The sequence below is a fragment of the Garra rufa genome, chromosome 22, assembly GCF_049309525.1.
Source record: "Garra rufa chromosome 22, GarRuf1.0, whole genome shotgun sequence".
In the NCBI taxonomy this organism is placed as follows: domain Eukaryota; kingdom Metazoa; phylum Chordata; class Actinopteri; order Cypriniformes; family Cyprinidae; genus Garra; species Garra rufa.
The window spans coordinates 28,784,673-28,803,139 of record NC_133382.1 but is presented as its reverse complement, the minus strand read 5'-3'; the positions used below and the strand labels follow the sequence as shown (position 1 = coordinate 28,803,139).

At 35.2% G+C, this 18,467-nt stretch overlaps 2 protein-coding genes across 4 annotated transcripts; one reads left to right on the top strand and one right to left on the bottom strand.

Moving 5' to 3' along the window:
- The first annotated feature begins 4,177 nt into the window (after nucleotides 1-4,177).
- habp2 (hyaluronan binding protein 2) lies at nucleotides 4,178-12,521 on the top strand. Its single transcript, XM_073828742.1, has 13 exons — nucleotides 4,178-4,306; nucleotides 4,390-4,423; nucleotides 4,523-4,612; nucleotides 4,701-4,811; nucleotides 4,894-5,010; nucleotides 5,176-5,292; nucleotides 7,477-7,630; nucleotides 7,709-7,803; nucleotides 8,296-8,527; nucleotides 8,633-8,775; nucleotides 10,807-10,941; nucleotides 11,037-11,182; nucleotides 11,864-12,521. Exons 1-13 carry the CDS (start codon nucleotides 4,241-4,243, stop codon nucleotides 12,041-12,043), a joined length of 1,620 nt encoding a protein of 539 aa, XP_073684843.1. The 5' UTR covers nucleotides 4,178-4,240; the 3' UTR covers nucleotides 12,044-12,521.
- Nucleotides 12,522-12,683: 162 nt separating this feature from the next.
- On the bottom strand, nucleotides 12,684-16,531 carry LOC141297666 (serine/arginine-rich splicing factor 2-like). 3 transcript variants are annotated; one of them, XM_073828103.1, is made up of 4 exons: nucleotides 16,047-16,531; nucleotides 14,686-15,011; nucleotides 13,428-14,173; nucleotides 12,684-12,990 (listed from the first exon to the last, which is right to left on the bottom strand). In XM_073828103.1, exons 1-2 carry the CDS (start codon nucleotides 16,400-16,402, stop codon nucleotides 14,693-14,695), a joined length of 675 nt encoding a protein of 224 aa, XP_073684204.1. In that variant the 5' UTR covers nucleotides 16,403-16,531; the 3' UTR covers nucleotides 12,684-12,990; nucleotides 13,428-14,173; nucleotides 14,686-14,692. The 3 variants fall into 3 exon arrangements, with proteins under 3 accessions (XP_073684204.1, XP_073684203.1, XP_073684202.1); XM_073828102.1 differs by having other exon boundaries at nucleotides 13,428-13,512; XM_073828101.1 differs by having other exon boundaries at nucleotides 13,428-15,011.
- Between the last annotated feature and the right edge of the window lie 1,936 nt (nucleotides 16,532-18,467).

Here is an 18,467-nt window from a genome sequence, read left to right as displayed (position 1 = left end):
ACGAAAATTTTAAATATTTCCTTGGCAACAAAGTGAAATAAAATAACTTTAAGCTGAAGTAATACAATTATTACAACTAAAATAAAATAAAAAATTAATTATAATAAATAAAGCTAAATGAAATATTTTAGAAGCTAATAAAATGACAATTAATTGAAATAAAGCTGAAAAAAATATTAAATGGAAAAACAAGCTTAAAACAAATGAAAATTAGAAATATTTCCTTGCCAACTAATTAAAATAAAATACATTTATGCTGAAGCACTGAAATGACTAAAACAGAATTTAAAAAATAAATTATAAAAAATAAAGCTAAAAGAAACATTTAAAAAACGAATAAAAAAGACAAATAATTGAAATAAAGCTAAAAATAAATCAATATTGGATGAAAAACATAAGCTTAAAAAACTTGAAAATTAGAAATATTTCCTTGCAAACTAATTGAAATAAAATAAATTTAAGCTAAAGTACTAAAACTAATAAAACTGAAATAAAAAAATAAATGATAAAAAATAAAGATAAATGAAATGCTTTAAAAACTAATAAAAATGGCAATTAATAAAAAATAAATGAAAAAAATATCAGATGAAAAACATAAACCTAAAAAACATTTAAAATTTTTTGAAATATTTCCTTGCCAATAAAATAAGTTTAAGCTGAAAGACTAAAATTTATAAAACTGAAATAAAAAACTAAATTATAAAAAATAAAGATGAAGATATAAAGATATTTTAAAAACGAATAAAAATAGTAACTGAAATGAAGTTAAAATATTAGATGAAATACATAAGCTTAAAAAATGTAAATGAAAATTAGAAATATTTCCTTGCCAACGAATTGAATTTAAATAAGTTTAAGCTAAAGTACTAAAATTACTAAAACTGAAATAAAAAAATAATTTATTTTATAATTTAAAATTATTTAAATAAAAATTTAAAAGCTAATAAAAATGACAATTAATTGACAAGCTAAAACGATAAATAAATAAATAAATAAATAAATATTAGATGAAGAACATAAGCTTAAAAAAAACAAACAGAAATTTGAAATATTGCCTTGGCAACTAATTAAAATAAAATAAGTTTATTATTATTAAAACAAATAACAAATAACAAAAAAAATAAAATAAAGCTAAATCAATTATTTTAAAAAGAATAAAAATGACAATTAATTGAAATAAAGATAAAATAAAATATAAATATTAGATGAAAAATATAAGCTTAAAAAAAATGAAATGTATTGCCTTGGCAACTAATTGAAATAAAATAGGTTTAGGTACAAAAAAAAGTTAGTAAAATTCCCAACCCATTTTACTTCCAAAATGTGACATATTTCACAGTATAACAAATGGCAATATAACATTGTTAAGAGGGCCTTGTATAATTAAATAACTAAACAGGACTTACTTTTTATCAATGATTTTAATAATTTTTCTACTTCATATTTTCTTTCAGATATATTATGCTATTTACTCCTTCAGTGCACGGTGTGCAAATGAGCTCAGCATATCGGCCAATCAGCGGGTCCGAATCCTTGAGTTCCAGGACATGAATGGCAACCAAGAATGGTGGCTGGGAGAGGCAGGAGGCCGAAGGGGTTACGTCCCATCCAACTACATCCGCAAATCTGAGTACACATGAGCTGCGCATTTGTACAAGAACAATCCCTAATGACACCACACCACTACAGGCCAACTCACTATGGGGAGAAAACTACAAAAGGACATTATTGTGCCTTAACTATAAAGGAGATGCACTGATGTGGTGAACTGGTCTTTGCTACTGATGGAAAAAAAAAAATAATAATACCCTCCATGTTGACTTCAGTCAATGAATGTAACTCCTGACGACTTCTAGTGGTCATAGAAGATGGTGCATGTGGAATACAAAATAAAGGGAGTGAAAAAAAGAAATAGTTTGAACTGAGAGGCAGTTTGGTGTTGGATTTAATGATCTGACATGTTCTGCTGTTCTTGGAAACACATTTATAGTGTTAGCGCTTAATTGCTCTGTAGAGAGCATCTCTTTTGATGTGTAGGAGTGGAGTGGAGGACTTGTATGGGGCATGTGCGATTCACACTGGATGTAGACTGATGGGATTGATATTCCAGTGATGCCCATATATAAGTGTGCAAGAGTGAATGAGTGTTTGTTTGTGTGCCAGAGAGAGTGTGTGGAGTGTTTTGAGATGTGCCTCCCTTCATCTGACAATCATAGTACACCTAGAGAGAGAGAAAAAAAGAAAAGATTTTTTGGGTTTCAGTGAATGCGAACAAAACGATTAATATGAAGTGTTTGGATTTATTCCCCATCGTGGCTCCCAGATGATAACATAACGTAATATTACCACTGGTGACCATATCATATTCCTGAAAATATGAATGAAATGCAAGAGACACTTTTTTTTAGGTACAGTGTTTTTTACCTTTTTACTTTTTGATAGCATTAAGTTTGCCACTTGCACTTGAATGCATTTACAAGTTAATATTGACGTTTTAAGGCAGTTTTGAGTGAGCTCAAGACACCCGTGAGCTCATTTGATGTGATGCACCAACAGATGAACTCTGAATATTTATCTCTCATGCTGTATATAGAATGAACGTCTGCACTCCAATGACAACTGATCCATTTCTCCTCTTTTAAATAAAAAAGAAATCAGTTGAAAAACACTTGTTTTACTGTTATTTCTTACAGACATTTGGCGATACTGATTTTAACACATTTGTTTTGCTTAAGAAGCTTTAAATTAATACAGTTACACTCTTACAAAAGTACAAAATCTAATTGAACGTTAATGGATTTAAATTGTTTAAAAGAAAATGTATGAAAGATGAAACTCTGCACTGACAAATTTATTGACTATTGAGACATTTTGAGTTTAGTGAATGTCTTTTTATAGTGTATTTTATATGTTTTTTATATTTTCCCACAGAAATTTTCATATAAAATGAACTTTGAGCTTTGAACAGTGTTTATATGAGTTAAAAAGCCTGTTTTTAGTTGATGAAAAGAACATTGTAGCGCAGCTGCCATCCAATAAATCGCAATAAGCTTTGTGTTTTGTTAGTTTTGATATAAAACAACGTCTTAGATTTCAAATACTGTCAATTGTATTACAATATTCAAACAATATGCCGTTTTGGCGCTGTTTCGACAGTAGCGCCTCAGTTCAATAGAAGCGGAAGTGAATTGATCGTCTCCTCTGCTTTAATACCAGATTAAGTACGAGATAAATATGAATAAATAAACATCCTAAGATATGTTAAAGGAAAGAGTACAACTTACAGAAATACGTATCATATCTCATCGCTTAATCAGTGTTTCAACCGAGGAAAGACAGGTCATAAACAGGTCACGTAACGTCACATTATTACCTCAGAAAAACAATCATTCGCTCGATAGTCAGCTAGAAAAATTAACTATAGAGAAAAGCATTTGCTAAATATACGCACTATATTCATCATAATTTATTGTTTATATGTTTCATTTATAATGTTTCATTTATGTGAGTAAATCAATCAATTATGTTTCGATGGATGACAGTCACCATTTAAATGTTTAGATTTCGAAAAACGAGTATCTTAAAACTAGTAAGCAAGAATCTTGACAACATTAGTGTTTGTTTTTATAATTTCCAGTCAGGTAGGTGAAATATTAGGCTAATATCTTATTACTGCTTTATGTATCTTTAACACCTATTAACTTTAAGTCCTTTTCTATATTATTTAGCAGCTTCCATGCGTGTTTTCCGTGGGTTAGACAGCATAAATTAGCAGTCCATGCTGTTGTTTGCATCTGCAGATCATCAATATAGTTGCACATCCGGTTAAATGACCAAACCATGGTGTACGTGCAAACCCTCTAGTCTAGTCTATAGTACCAACTGACACTAATGTATATTTGACACTATTAGTAGAGAGGTGTTTTTCCTTTAAAATTTGGCTGTACCTGATATATATCCCAAATAATATCAAATTGAATCACAAGCTTGGGAATACACACACACACATTAGCATCAGTTCACATTATAATTAAATGGAACCAGAATATTGTTTTAATGCATATCTGTAGTGCTCACTGGCCAGAACACAAAATCAATGTTGTTAGGTAATGATTGCTAGACAGTAAGCAGAGAAAAAGGAACAAGGGGTTATCCACATACAGGTCAACATATTTACTGCCCACAATATAGACAAGGGACTTTTGTGGTGTTTGATTATGCATCTTTTACTGCTGAAATCATGTTTCCAGTGATTCTGCTTCTGATGGGCCTTTCTGGTTTCACTTTTCCAGTCCAAGGAGCACCGGTATGTAACTATGTAAAATTGCTTTGAAATAGCTTAAACTCAAATGAAATTAATCTTGAATGAAATTTTGTCATCTGTTTCAGGGTCTGCCTGACGATGTTTTGACTTTATTTGATGGTGAGAAGTCTTAAAATATTAGCTTGCATCTGTTTATGTGTTTGCAAGGTTGTTTAGCGTACACACGTCATTGTTATTACTCTGTCGCTCTCTTGGCAGAAACATACGACTATTCGCCAACAGAGGAAATATCCTCAGCTGAAATGAATGAAACCATTGATTGGCTTTATTCCTACTTTGATGAACCAGGCAAGAACAAACTTACTGTATGTATTATAGATGTCCAGTTTGGTGCTCGCAAACATATGTATGCTGATCATGTTCAATGCTTCTGTAGGCGTGTGTGATCCAAATCCATGCCAGAATAACGGTGTATGTGAAGTCCTAAAAAGCGACAGCTTTAAATGTACCTGTAAAGAGCCTTACATTGGCAAAAAGTGTCAGGATGGTGAGATCTTAATACACTGTATCTAATTATAAATCAGTAAAAGTGTGTATCATTCTTGAGTTGTCATGTTGGGATCTTGCAGAGAGGAACGTGTGTAAGAGAGTAAACTGTGGTCGTGGTGATTGTGTCAGAATTCTGGAAGCCCCGTTTTATGAATGCAAATGCCACCCGCCCTATAAGGCCCCTACGTGCAAGAAAGGTGAGCGTCTCTGTCTCCAGCTTCTGAAATAAAGCAAATGACTGTTAAAGTGATTCTTTTTTTAGTAGTAAAGATGACTAAACCCTTTTCATTATGTCAGATTGTAGTGAATTGCTACTTATTTTATTGCTAATGTTAAGTTTATACCTATGTTTGGAATATCAGCCTCTGCTTGTGACCCGAGCCCATGCCTGAATGGAGGAAAGTGTGTTAAAGGGCGGACCAGAGCCAGTTTCACATGCGAATGTCCTGGAAATTACAGTGGGAGGTTCTGCCAAGTTGGTAATGCACTTGTGTTGCTAAGTCTATTTATTTTATTTTGCTATAATGTTATACTTATTGATAAGTTATATTGTTGGCGTTTCTGAGGTAATGTTACGACTGTTATGCTATTTACAAGCTGTTTTCTTGATCATTTCTTGGCGATTTTCACACTGATTGATCGATTACATAAGACATTTGTTTTATGTATTTGTTCAGATTTTTAATCTCCACATAAAACTGATTGGGCAGACCAAACCGTAAGTCGTAGAGGCTTGAAACTTGGAGGGAGGTTAGTACTCACAGTGTCTACAGCGTCAAGAAGGCTCGCTCCAGTCGGCCTGACGGAGGCACTACGGCGATCAAAAGTACAAAATTCTCATAACTACTAAACCGTTCATCGCAGGCTCAAGTGTCTTATTTCATTTATGTGTCACCTTGGCGAATTTTTGGGGTATTTAGCATCTTTGGAAAGACCTACATTTGTAACCTAGTTCTAGGTTTTTCGCCCAATCGGAACAAAAACAGTGCAGGAAAATTCTCCGGAGAGTAAACATCCATAATTATCAAAAAATTATCACAAAGGGATGCCAAAACATTCAAAAGGGCCAGGCTCTCTTTTACTAAAACGGCTATAACTTTTGAATGGAATGAGATATCTTTGTCAATCTCGCAACGTGTACAAGCTGAATCTGAGGTCACGTAAAAAAATGTTGGTGGCCATAGCTACGCACCTAGCCATAACTAAAATGGCCATATCCATGCACCTGTTTGTCATATCCACATGAAAATTAGTTTGGACGGTCTTGGTCCAAAGTATCTCAAAAAACGAAATCAGAACGAAACTCGCTAGGCTAGAAATCTGAAAGAAATTGCCCACTGGGGCAATATCACATTTTTCAAAAGCATAAATGATTGTATATTGCACATTTTTTCCACACATGTGCACAGTATTTGTATAATTCCTAACAACTTCACCTCTAGAACCACTGCTGTCAATCAAACCATTTGTTAAATGATTGAGAAATTTTGTAAAACCTGGCCTAGGTTTTTCGCTTTGGAAAAATACACTGCAGTGCAATTGTCTGGACTTTCTACTAGTTCAATAATAATGGGGTTGTTCAGAAAATGGGCCTGTCCAAATATACCTAAAATCTTATTAAGCCTAAACAGAAATTCAAAACTTCACGAAATCTGGTGAGCACATGCAACAGTTGATTCTAAACAAGCATGCAAAGTTTTAGGGAGATCGGACCACAGCTGGCGTTATAACAGTCATAAAAGTTAAAAAACATATTTCTTTGGTACATGACCTAAATAAATAAATAAATTAAATAATTGACTTAGGTGGTTAGAGGCTTGCTATATTTATACCGACTTTACTTGAAGCTGGGTACAATTTTGTATTGGTCACTGAGTAAAGTACCACAGTGAAACGTGCTAGCAAAACTGCAAGGAGAACAGGTACATTAACCGCCAAACTTCAAATCTGAATTTACCAATATTCTTTTAGAACGCTTTTTTCCAAATCGCTTTGAAGGCTCTTTATGACGTCATATTAAGTCATCTCGTTTGGCCGATTTGTTTTTTTAATAAATACGTAATGTTTCAAATTTAAAGGACTCACCGTCACTACTGACATATCAGGCCATAAATACCATATATATGCTGGGTTCTCAGGGGTTTGTTTTTATCAAAAGTAATAAATTCCCTTTTTGTGAAAATCACATTAAAAATGTTTTTATTGTTTTCCGATAAACATATTTACTACATCTTTTGCCACATTTGTTCTGTTGCTTTTGAATGCCATTTATGCATACTGTAGTTTTTATTCTTCTACACTTGACTCGTCAAACTTCCAATTAATGTTAACTATAGAATTTTTGAAAGAGTTTTTTTCCCTCTCCAAATTATTGTGTGGCTGGTGTGCTACAAGTAATAAATACACTTGACAATGTTCAATATTATTTGCAAGCAATCCACCTTATTTTTCCTGTAAGAGTGGGCACAGCTAATGAATCAGAAGTCTTGCACATTCACAGAAAACGGCTTTGAAAAATAAGGTGGATACCATTAGTAAAACTGCTTGTGAATAGATGTAATGTGATTTACCTCAGAAAAGACAACAATAATGAGCTTTGGAGTCCACATGAACCATTTTGCAAAGCTACTGGTTGTTAGGACATTATGTCATTTTGTTTTCAGGTCCAAGTGATTGCTATGAGGGGAATGGAGAATCATACAGAGGTTTTGTTAGTGAGACAGTGGAAGAAATTGAATGTTTACCATGGAACTACTATCGTATTCCCTTCAAGGAGTTTGAAGGTAATGAGAGCATCGGAGCCCACAATTACTGCAGGTAAGAATTTGGGTTGAATAAATCTCACAATGAATTATGTATAACATGTTGTCTTAAGAATTATTTTTGTCATTTAAGAAATCCAGATGGAGACCGGGAACCCTGGTGCTTTGTTAAAGACAAGGGCAGTCTCCGGTGGGACTACTGTAACGTCAAGCCATGCTCTGAACCAGGCACAAATTTTCCTTTTACTGTCTCTCTCTTATATAAATACAAACACAAAAACATGTGACCCTGGACCACAAAACCAGTCATAAGGGAATTTTTTTTTAAATTGAGATTTATACATCACATGAAACCCTGAATAATAATAATAAGCTTTTCATTGATGTATGGTTTGTTAGGAAAATAACATATTTGGTCAAGACAACTATTTGAAAATCTGGAATCTGACGGTGCAAAAAAATCTAAATATTGAGAAAATAGCCTTTAAAGTTGTCTAACTGAAGTTATTAGCTACTAATCAAAATTTAAGTTTTGATATATTTACAGTAGAAAATTTACAAAATACCTTAATACATTGTAATACTTAATACAATGTATTTTTGGCTATTGCTACAAATATACCCATGCTACTTAAGACTTGGTTTTGTGGTCCAGTGTCACATATGTTCTGCACTTCTGTACCACTATACTTATATATTATATTTAACAAACTTTCACAGAACCAGTAAAACCCTCCACAGCCCCTGTAAAACTGGAGTTTTCTGACTGTGGAAAGACTCAGGCTAGTATGATAGCTCCAAGGATATTTGGTGGGAGGAAGTCTCGGCCTGAAGCCCATCCCTGGCAGGTTTCATTTCAGGTCCGTCCCAAGGGCTCCAATGCATCCTTCAGCCACAGCTGTGGAGGAACCCTTATTGACTCCTGCTGGGTCCTAACTGCCGCCCATTGCATGTAAGTTAGGTTTTTGGGGGTGGGGGTGTTGCATTAGATCTATGTAACATTCAACCTCAAAACTCACTTTGATTTTATGATGTCTTTATTGTATGATCATGGTAGTGATGAGAATGAGGAGGTGAGGGTAGAGATGGGTGGTGTAAACCTGGAGAAAGATGATCCTGCAAAACAATTTATTGAGGTGGAAACAATCATTGTTCATGAGAACTATACTGAAACTTCTGAAGCCCTGTATAATGATATAGGTGAGTGATTCATTCTTTAAGTCTGTCTACAGTCGAAATCAAAAGTTTACATACACCTTGCAAAATCTGCAAAATGTTACTTATTTCACCAAAATAAGAGGGATCATACAAGATGCATGTTATTTTTTAAGTACAATTTTATTAAGTACTGCCCTGAATAAGATATTTCACATGGAAGACATTTACATATAGTCCACAAGATGAAATAATAGTTTAATTTATAAAAATGACCCTGTTCAAAATTCTTAATACTGTGATCCACAGCTGTTTTTTTTTTTTTTTTTTCACAAGGAAAAACGATGCATTAAGAGCCAGGGGGTGAAAACTTTTAAACGGAATAAAGATTTTTCTTATTTTTTTCTAAATATCATATTTTTTCATTTAATACTGCCCTTCAGAAGCTACAGGCGATAAGTTAAATTTAGCCTGATGTTCAAATTCAAAAGTTTTCACCCCCCGGCTCTTAATGCACCATTTGTTTCTTCTGAAGCATATGTAAGCATTTGAACCTTCTGTATTAATTGCATATGAGTCCCTCAGTCTGAAAAGATGGATCTCAAAATCATACAGTCATTGTTGGAAAGGGTTCAAATTAGTGGTGGGCCGTTAACGTGCTGCGTTAACGTGAGACTCTTATCGGGCGATAAAAAAAATATCGCCGTTAATCTATTCTCAAAGTTGGGTTGGGAGCTGGGTCTAAACTACGCAAGATATGATGACTTTCACCTTGATATTTTAGCGCGGATGACGTATACCTAGTCAAAATGCACTGTAGGAGGCGAGAACGAGTCTTCAACTTCTGTGAAATTCCCACATCAAATGAGACGTGCAAACATGGATGCAGTTATGAAGCCGCTTCAGGGCAGGTGCGTGCGTTGCTAGACCCTTTTTACTGGGGCACGTGCCCCAGTGAAAATCTGCTGTGCCCCAGTAAAATCTCAAGTTTGAGTTATAATTTATTTTACTAATACTTTGATAATCCCGAAATAAAGACATTAAACTATATGCAACAACTGAATTGACGCTTCTAAAAGCAACGCAGTTTAATGGAAGACTATGCACGCAGAAATCCATGCCCGTGCGCGTCTGTGTACTTAACGTCAACGCGCACGTCGTGCAGCCTTTTGCGCAGAAGTACTTGGTTACACAAGTTTTTATAGGTAATTATGTTGTAAATGCAATTGTCAAGCAGTTTGTGATGCATTTTGGAAACAGGAGATGAGCGCCTGATCTAGTGAGCCACCTGGCCCCTTCTCGAAGACTTACTTTTAGTCATTATTTGGGTAGCACACATATTCTGAAAATGCCTTCAGCAGAATTCAAATTAGCCATTTTAATCTAGATTAATCTAGATTAATTCCAAGAATTAATATAGATTAATCTAGGTTAAAAAAATTAATCTATGCCCACCCCTAGTTCAAATACACAAAAATACTGAAAAACCAAGGATTCAAGAATTTTCTGAAGAACAGCAGGCAGTTTAACTTTTCAGGAGAAACAAGCAACTCATGAACAGCTTTCACTAAACAACAAAAAAAGCACAGCTGTGGATCATTCAGGTAACAACACAGTATTAAGAATCAGCATGTAAACTTTTGATCAGGGTAATTTTTATAAATTCTACATTTTTCTTTTCTCTTGTGGACTATATGTAAATGTTTTTTATGTGAAATATCTTATTTAGATATAAGCATTTTGTATGATCCTTCTTATTTTGATAAAATAATAAGCATTCTGCTTATTATGCAAGATGTAAACTTCTGACTACAATTGTCTATTTTTGAGTTTATAGACTATACATTTTTAAACCCCAATTTAATTCTATTGTTTGTGGTGTCAATATTGGATGAACACAGGATCAAGTTTTGACATTTTGTTTAAAAAAAATTACGCACAGGACAGTTTTGCCCGCAGTTTAAAAAGATGACAACCTGGGGTAAAGCGCATTGTGAACAGCCTACAGTACTATTGAAATATTTTGTAAACCAGTTATGTCCACATCACAGTGCTTTTGTTTCTCATATATGCCAGCCCTGCTGAAACTAAAGGCAGTAAATGGACGGTGTGCCAATGAGACCAGGTCCGTTAGGGCAGCATGTCTCCCTACTGATTCATTCCCTGATGAAACACAGTGTACCATATCAGGCTATGGAACCACTGAGAAAGGTGAGGTTTCTGGATTAAATTTTTGTTTTACTGTAAATATTGACTACAAACACCTGCCTCTGGGAATATTTGTCAACAATTACTCTCTCTTCCAGAGCACGCTGTCTCTCCTCAGCTGCTGGATGCTAAAGTTCTCTTAATCTCTCAGAAGCGCTGTATGTCTCGTAATGTCTACGGGAACAGAATGGATGATTCCATGATGTGTGCTGGATATATGCAGGGAAAGACTGACTCTTGTCAGGTGTGTTCAAGTCCCAAATTAGTTTTGAATGAAATTTTTATTTAAGGGATAGTTTACCCAAAAATGAAAATTCTGTCATTAATTACTCACCCTCATGTCGTTCCAAACCCATAAGACCTTAATTCGTCTTTGGAACACAAATTAAGGCCACTTTGATGAAATCCGAGAGCTTTCTGATCCTGCAAAGACAGCAAGGGTCCTACCACGTTCAAGGTCCAGAAAGGTACCAAAAACATCAACAAAAATGGTCCATTTGACATTAGCAGTTCAACTGTATTTTTTTATAAATCTACGAGAATACTTGTGCGCAAAAAAAAAAAAAAAAAAAAAAAACAGAAACCTAAAACTTTATTCAACAATTCTTCTCCTCTGCATCGCCGTAGTGCTATTTGTCAATGTTCTTGGTACCTTCCTGGATCTTGAATGTGGTAGGACCCTTGCGGTCTATGCAGGAAAAGAAAGCTCTCAGATTTAAACAAAATTATCCTAATTTGTGTACAAAAGACAAACAAAGGTCTTCCAGGTTTGGAACAACATGAGGGTAAGTATAAGTAACTGATAGAATTTTCATTTTCAGGTGAACTATCCCTTTAAAATGCATCAAACACAAGGTCTAATGAAAAATGATTGTGCCAACTCAATTTTGCAATATAACAAATTTTTTTTTTTTCATTTTTATAGGGTGACTCTGGTGGACCCCTGGTTTGTCAGAAGGATGAGACTCATTACATCTATGGTGTGGTGAGTTGGGGTGACTGCTGTGGAAAGAAGAACAGGCCCGGTATCTATGCTCGTGTCACCAAATTCATTGACTGGATCAATGGAAAGCTGCATGCAACTCATAAGGTTTCAGTTAAATGATAGGTATCTAATTGCTGACAGCGCAAACCAAAATTCAATGCATATACAGTGGTAGCCAAAATTACTACAACACTAGCATTTTCATGAGCTAAAGAATGGTTTTAAAAGTCAGTTATTTCTATCTTTTTAATATCAGACTATATTTCCAAACATGTATTTTGCCATTAATTGTAATAATGATGAGATGTAAAGAGGTTTGTTTGCACAAGGAGTTTGACAAAAGCCAGTACTTCACAAAGAGATCTGTTCTCATCAGCATCCAGTCTGTCCGGAATGACATGAAGAAACAGAACAAAGACAGACTAAATCCAGAATAACTGTGAATGTAAAAGATGAATGTAACTTCATACTGACTATATTAGCTAATTACTGATTTTTAACTTATGTTTTAAGATTTGAGTCAATATGTTAAGCAAATGTGTTTGTACACATTAAAAATGACAAATTTATCTTTGGAAGAAAACGTGATAAAGTCTCACCAAAAGCCAGAGTGTGAATCCATGAATGAGATCACACATGTACCAGAATTTATCAACGCACAATTTATTTCCAGTTAAGGAAGGTTTAATTTGCTTGTTACACCAAACATAAAAGACACTGACAATGTACTTAAATTAGGTATACAGCAAATCAGCCATGCTCAGAGAAGAAAAAAACCTTTATTATCATTCACATGGAAATTACGACCAAGTGAGCATGTCACAACTTACAGAACTCTTCCGAAGATGTGAAATAAGCTCAGATATCTGCCTTATAATGGGAATTCACAAAAGGACTTGCACAGGATCTTTCTGCAAAAAGAATGAATGCTGCAGCCAAAAGTTTAAACAAAATCAAGGCGTTACACAGGAGCAATCAGGAGAATACTGGAAACAGCCAAGCACTCTGCACCGCAACACGCCACCTTAACAGCTAACCAGCAAAACTCAACTGCTACGCAACTGCGCCTAGTGCATAGAAAATACACAAGAGAGAATATTAGAATCATGTTGTGGAAAATTTTTTCCATTTAAACCATAACAACATCTGCTCGGTTAGCAATCGCTATGATGTCATGGCTTTACAGAGTAGGATTTCTTAGTGGCCAAATTACAGTCTCTACCCAGTCCTTTTAGGTCAAAGAAATATTCACAACATCAGGAATTGTCCATTAATAAATGTTTATTAAGAACAAAAAACTGATTAAAATGAACTTACTTTAGAGTCTGGGAGTTTCAAAAAAACAAAAAGAACTACCAAAAATGAAGTGATTTCACCTAACAGCCCAATTTAGGTATAAAGATCATTTAATATCACAAGGAATTCAAATGTATGATACAAACAATTGTGGGCAACAGAAAAAGAAATTAAATCATTTAAAAGATTTAGACCAAATCACAATAACCTTTCGGTCTGATATATGGATAATTTGTGTATCCTCAGACGGACATCTGTTCGATGCGATCCTCGAAGATTCAATCAGCTGACATCTAGAAGAAAAGAAGAATCAAGTTAGTTTCAAAGAGCAAAGCAGAGAAGGTTCTACAATTACCGTCCTAAAACGAGGCATTGCATATTAGGCAATGCCTAATAACTGGTCCTCAGTTATTCAGAACAAACAGGCACTCTTTCGCACACATAACGAGAAGCTAGCCATATTTACAATTAATCTATGGACCTCATTTTTTGTTCTGAAACCTCGTGTACCTGATGTTTGTTCTGAGAGAAACCTCTTGGGAAGAGAGCCAACAAACCTGAGGGTGAAATTAACGTCTCATAGCCACTTTAAGTGTCGGCAAGCTGATGTACAAACCATTTATAAGTGGTTAGAACAAACTAACTTATTACTAAATTATATGCCTGAATGAAATCAGGCACCAAGCAGCCAGACAGCTTAAACTAGCTTTGAGAACACACCCCATTTCCATCCCGCTTTTGCCTATGCCACGATAGACATGAGTTTGTGACAAGGATGATGAAAAGGTCTCAGTCCATTGTCCTGCAGACGTACCTCAACACCACCTCAACACTCAATGAGACCGACCTGCTCCATAGCAACCGCCAATCAGCAGCAGGCAGCCAATGGTCGGATCACACACTAACTGCTCTCAAACTGCCCCAAACTCCTCTTTTGCAAACAGGAATCAGCAGCTTGGAGGAAAGAATTCCACATTTAGATGAAATCAATGGATTTTGGCTGGTACACGTTTCAAAACAAATATACTTACGGTATCATACCCACGACAGCTCCAAATCAAATATCCATTGTGAGGATTAGGATGTGAAATAAAAATAAACCCTTAAATCATGCAGAAACTGAGATACCAGACAAAAGCTGTGAATAACAGCTCCATCAAGCTAAACTTGGGTAAAACCTGACACCTCCTTTGAGATGATGCATCTACCAATCTACAACATCTGCAGATGTCTTGAAGAAATTGGTGAAAGAGAAAAGTAGAAGGGCGAAGCATTAAAATGTAATTTTAAGCAGCCATTTTAAGTGAGCTATCAGTGAGCTATGCATGCTTTCACTTTACCCCACTTTTGAGTTAGAATAGGGTCATTGGCTGGTCTCCTTAAATCAAAACATTCAGGGCTACCAGGATTAGCTAAAAGTTGCAAGAAAATTAGGAATATACTTTTATACAAGACATTAGGCTCACCTAAGCTTCACGATTCAGCGGTGGCTCCGGCATCCTCTGGAGATTTGGGTCTGCTTCTCGATCTGGATCGTGATTTGGATCCTTTGTTTGATCTCGGAGTGCGGCTCCTGGAGCGAGACTTGGACTTAGACCTTGACCGGGACCTGGAAGCCGACTTGGACTTGCTTCTGCGAGGTGTGCGAGTTTTGGAGCGGGAACGGGACCTAGACCGGGAACGGGAGTAGGACCTGGATCTTGAGCGGGTGTAGCGGGATCTGCTACGGGAACGGGACCTGCTCCTGCTCCTGGACCTAGACCTGCTGTGCCTCCTGCGCCGAGGACTACGGCTAAACACAAATAAAGTTAACAAATTAGTATAAGGATTGTTTGCAGAGAGAAACAAGCAGCAGTTTACAGCATCACAGAACACCATTAAAACAATTTAAAATTAAAAAGTGAGTAGCTTGTACAAATTTAAATGTGACCCTGGACCACAACTTAAGCAGCACTGGTATGTGTAGCAATAGCCAACAATACATTGTATGGTGCAAAACTATAGATTTTTCTTACGACAAAAAACATTAGGATATTAAGTAAAGATCATGTTTCATTAAGATATTTTGTACATTTCTTACTGTAAATATCAAAACTTAAATTTTATTTGTAATATGCATTGTTAACATTAATGGCAATTCTCAATGTTATTCAGAAAAATATATATAATCCTGTTGTTGTGGTCCAGGATCACAAATGTGACCTGTCTATTTGCATGTAGATTACTTACAAAACAATTACTGAAGCTTACCGTCCAAAACAAAACCTTTATTTCAAGTACAGTTACCACACGTTATAGCAAACCACAAACTCGTAGCATATTGGTGTTAAGTTTCATTCACTTCCAAGAATCGGTTCTTTCGAACAATTAGGTTCAAGGAACCTAAAACTAACTTAAATTTACGTTATCACATGTTCTCTAGAAATTATTTGAAAATGCTATTATTAAAGAGCGAATGTTACAATAAAACCTCTCGGAACGAGTTTGATTTTCAACTGGTTACAATTGATTCAAAGGAAGCTACTCAAAAGAATCGCCATTTCGGAGCGTTCACAAAGTTAAACAATTGTTTGATGCTACGCCACATATACGACGGAATAATTTGAAACATTAAAAATTTAAAGCCATTTTAAAACGTATAAAGATGAATTATACTGCTTACGGTGATAAGATCATAACAAGGATTCTAGCACGTGTTGTTTTGATAGCTTGAGGCCTGTAGGCCTCAAATTTAAGGGCCTCGGATGTGAACTTTGAACGGTAAGTTAACTCACAGTAGTTTAAAACGAAAATATTCCAATAATAGATTACTTATAGGGGAATTTACCTTCGGCTTCTCCGTCCATGTCCTCCGTACCTCCTTGGCGGGGCTCCGCGACGGCCGTAATGCGAATCTGGAGGGCGCCCGTATCGCGCCATTTGCACACGCAGTTCGCGCCCGTCCAGCAGCGCGCCGTCCATGGCGTCCATTGCATCCTCCGCGTCCCGCTTATCATGAAAACGGACGAATGCAAACCCGCGGCTCTCTTTTGTGTACCGGTCTCTCGGGATGTAGACGTCCCCGACCCGGCCGTACTTTTCGAAAACCCGCCGCAGCGTTTCGGGAGACGTGCGGTACGTCAGATTGTCGACTTTTAAAGATGTCATGCCCTCGACGTCGGGCGGAGGTCTGCCGTAACTCATCTTGAACTACTAACCCCACTGCAGTATGTTATCCAAAAATATTAGAGCTAGAACCGTTATTTTCAGGAAAAATAACGACGCATTCGGGAGAGTCCAAAGAAACACGCCGAGAGCAGATAACACTCTAAAATGGCGGTAACCGGATGTCCGTGGTTGGTCGCGGTTGGCTTTATATTTCCTTTGCAGGGACAATACTGCCGCTTCTGGCGTACTACAGGCACTACAGGTTCTCAAAATATCATCTTGACTAGAAACAAAGACCTGAAATCAGAAGCAAAAGTTATAGTTAAGAATATAATAAAACATGGGCAGTATAATTGGGATAGGGACGTAACGGGTAGACATTACTATAGAATTCAGGAGAAAGTAGGAAATAGGAGGATAGGTAAAGGAAATAATAAAACAGAAGGCATAATTACGCGATTGAGAATGGGACACACAAGTTTAAATAAAACATTACGTCTAACAGGGAAACATCCAACTGGCTTATGTGATCATTGTCAAGAGGAGGAGTCAGTCGAACATGTTACTGTCAAAAATTCATCACAGAAAGAGAAATATTAAAGAAAGAAATTATGAAGCAAGGTCCTTTAGAAATATAGCATAAAATTATACTTGGGGGTTATAACAATGAAAGTTTATTAAATTATCTGAGAAGAACTGGCCTAATTAACAGAATTTAAAAAAAGAAATGTTTGCTGTTGTTGTTGTTTTGTTTGTTTTGCGTTATTTGGGAGGCAGTTGACTCAGGCCCACACTCCAGTATAGTAGGTGGCGGTAATGCGCCTTAACGTTGGTTGCCGACCGCCATTAAACAACAAAGAAGAAGAAGAAGAACAAAGACCTGCAAATTTAGCAAGAGTTTGAACAAAATGTAACAGACAAGGTCATTTATTTGACGTAGCCATATGCAGTTGGTGTGTAGTGCATTAATTTATCTAATCAGAGTAGCCCAATAAAACAAACTGCAGGGTTTATTGAATAATCTGATTTGCATATGTTTTCAGCATTCAGACTTTGTCTGACCAGCACATATACAAATTGTTTGTTGAAGTTTCAATATACCAGTCAAACGTTTTATAAAAATCTTTTTAATGTTTTTTAAAGAAGAGTCTTCTGCTCACCAAACTAGCATTTATTTGATCAATAGTACAGAAAAAAGCAGTAAAATTTTGAAAACATTTTACTATTTAAAATAACTGTTTTCTACTTAAATATATTTGAAAATGTAATTCATTCCTGTGATTTCAAAGCTGAATTTTCAATATCATTACTTCAGTCTTCAGTGTAATGTGAGCTATTAGAAATCATTATAATATGCTGATTTGCTGTTTGAGAAACTTTTTTATTATTATTATCAATATTTAAAACAGTTGAGTAATTTTTTTCAGGATTCTTTGATGAATAGAATCAAGAGATTCAAAGATCAGCATTTATCTGAAATAAAAAGCTTTTGTAGCATTATACACTGTACCATTTAAAAGCTTGGGGAGGGGGTTATAGATGATAGAAATTATAGAAATGAATACTTTTATTTAGCATAAATAAAATGACAAGGACATTTATAATGTTTCAAAAGATTTATATTTCAGATAAATGCTGTTCTTCTGGACTTTCAATTCATCAAAGAAATCTTTTAAAAAATTACTCAGCTGTTTTAAACATAATAATAATACATGTTTTTGATTAGCAAATCATAATATTAGAATGATTTCTGAAGGATCATGTGACTGGAATAATGATGCTTTAAAATCACAGGAATAAGTTACATTTTAAAATATATTTTCAAATAGAAAGCAGTTATTTTAAATAGTAAAAATGTCAAAATGTTTACTGTTTTTGCTGTACTTTGAACAAAATAAATGCAGGCTTGGTGAGCAGAAGAGACTTCTTTAAAAAACATTAAAATCAAAAACTTTTGACTAGTATTGTACCCTTTTATCTCTTTGTGAACAAAAATATTCCATAAAACCCCGCAATCATAAGATTAAAAAACAAAACAATAGTAAGCATCACAACAGCAAAGAACATAAGGAAAATAATCTTAATACCAATAAATATAGGC

Bases quoted from the DNA above. Each gene is read 5' to 3' on its own strand.
- LOC141297666 (XM_073828101.1), bottom strand. From the start codon at position 16,402: ATGAGTTACGGCAGACCTCCGCCCGACGTCGAGGGCATGACATCTTTA. The intron at 15,012-16,046 runs GTAAATTCCCCT...ATTTGTGTTTAG, and splicing joins CATGGACGGAGAAGCCGAAG to CCGTAGTCCTCGGCGCAGGA.
- habp2 (XM_073828742.1), top strand. From the start codon at position 4,241: ATGTTTCCAGTGATTCTGCTTCTGATGGGCCTTTCTGGTTTCACTTTT. The intron at 4,307-4,389 runs GTATGTAACTAT...CATCTGTTTCAG, and splicing joins TTCCAGTCCAAGGAGCACCG to GGTCTGCCTGACGATGTTTT. The intron at 4,613-4,700 runs GCAAGAACAAAC...ATGCTTCTGTAG, and splicing joins TTCCTACTTTGATGAACCAG to GCGTGTGTGATCCAAATCCA.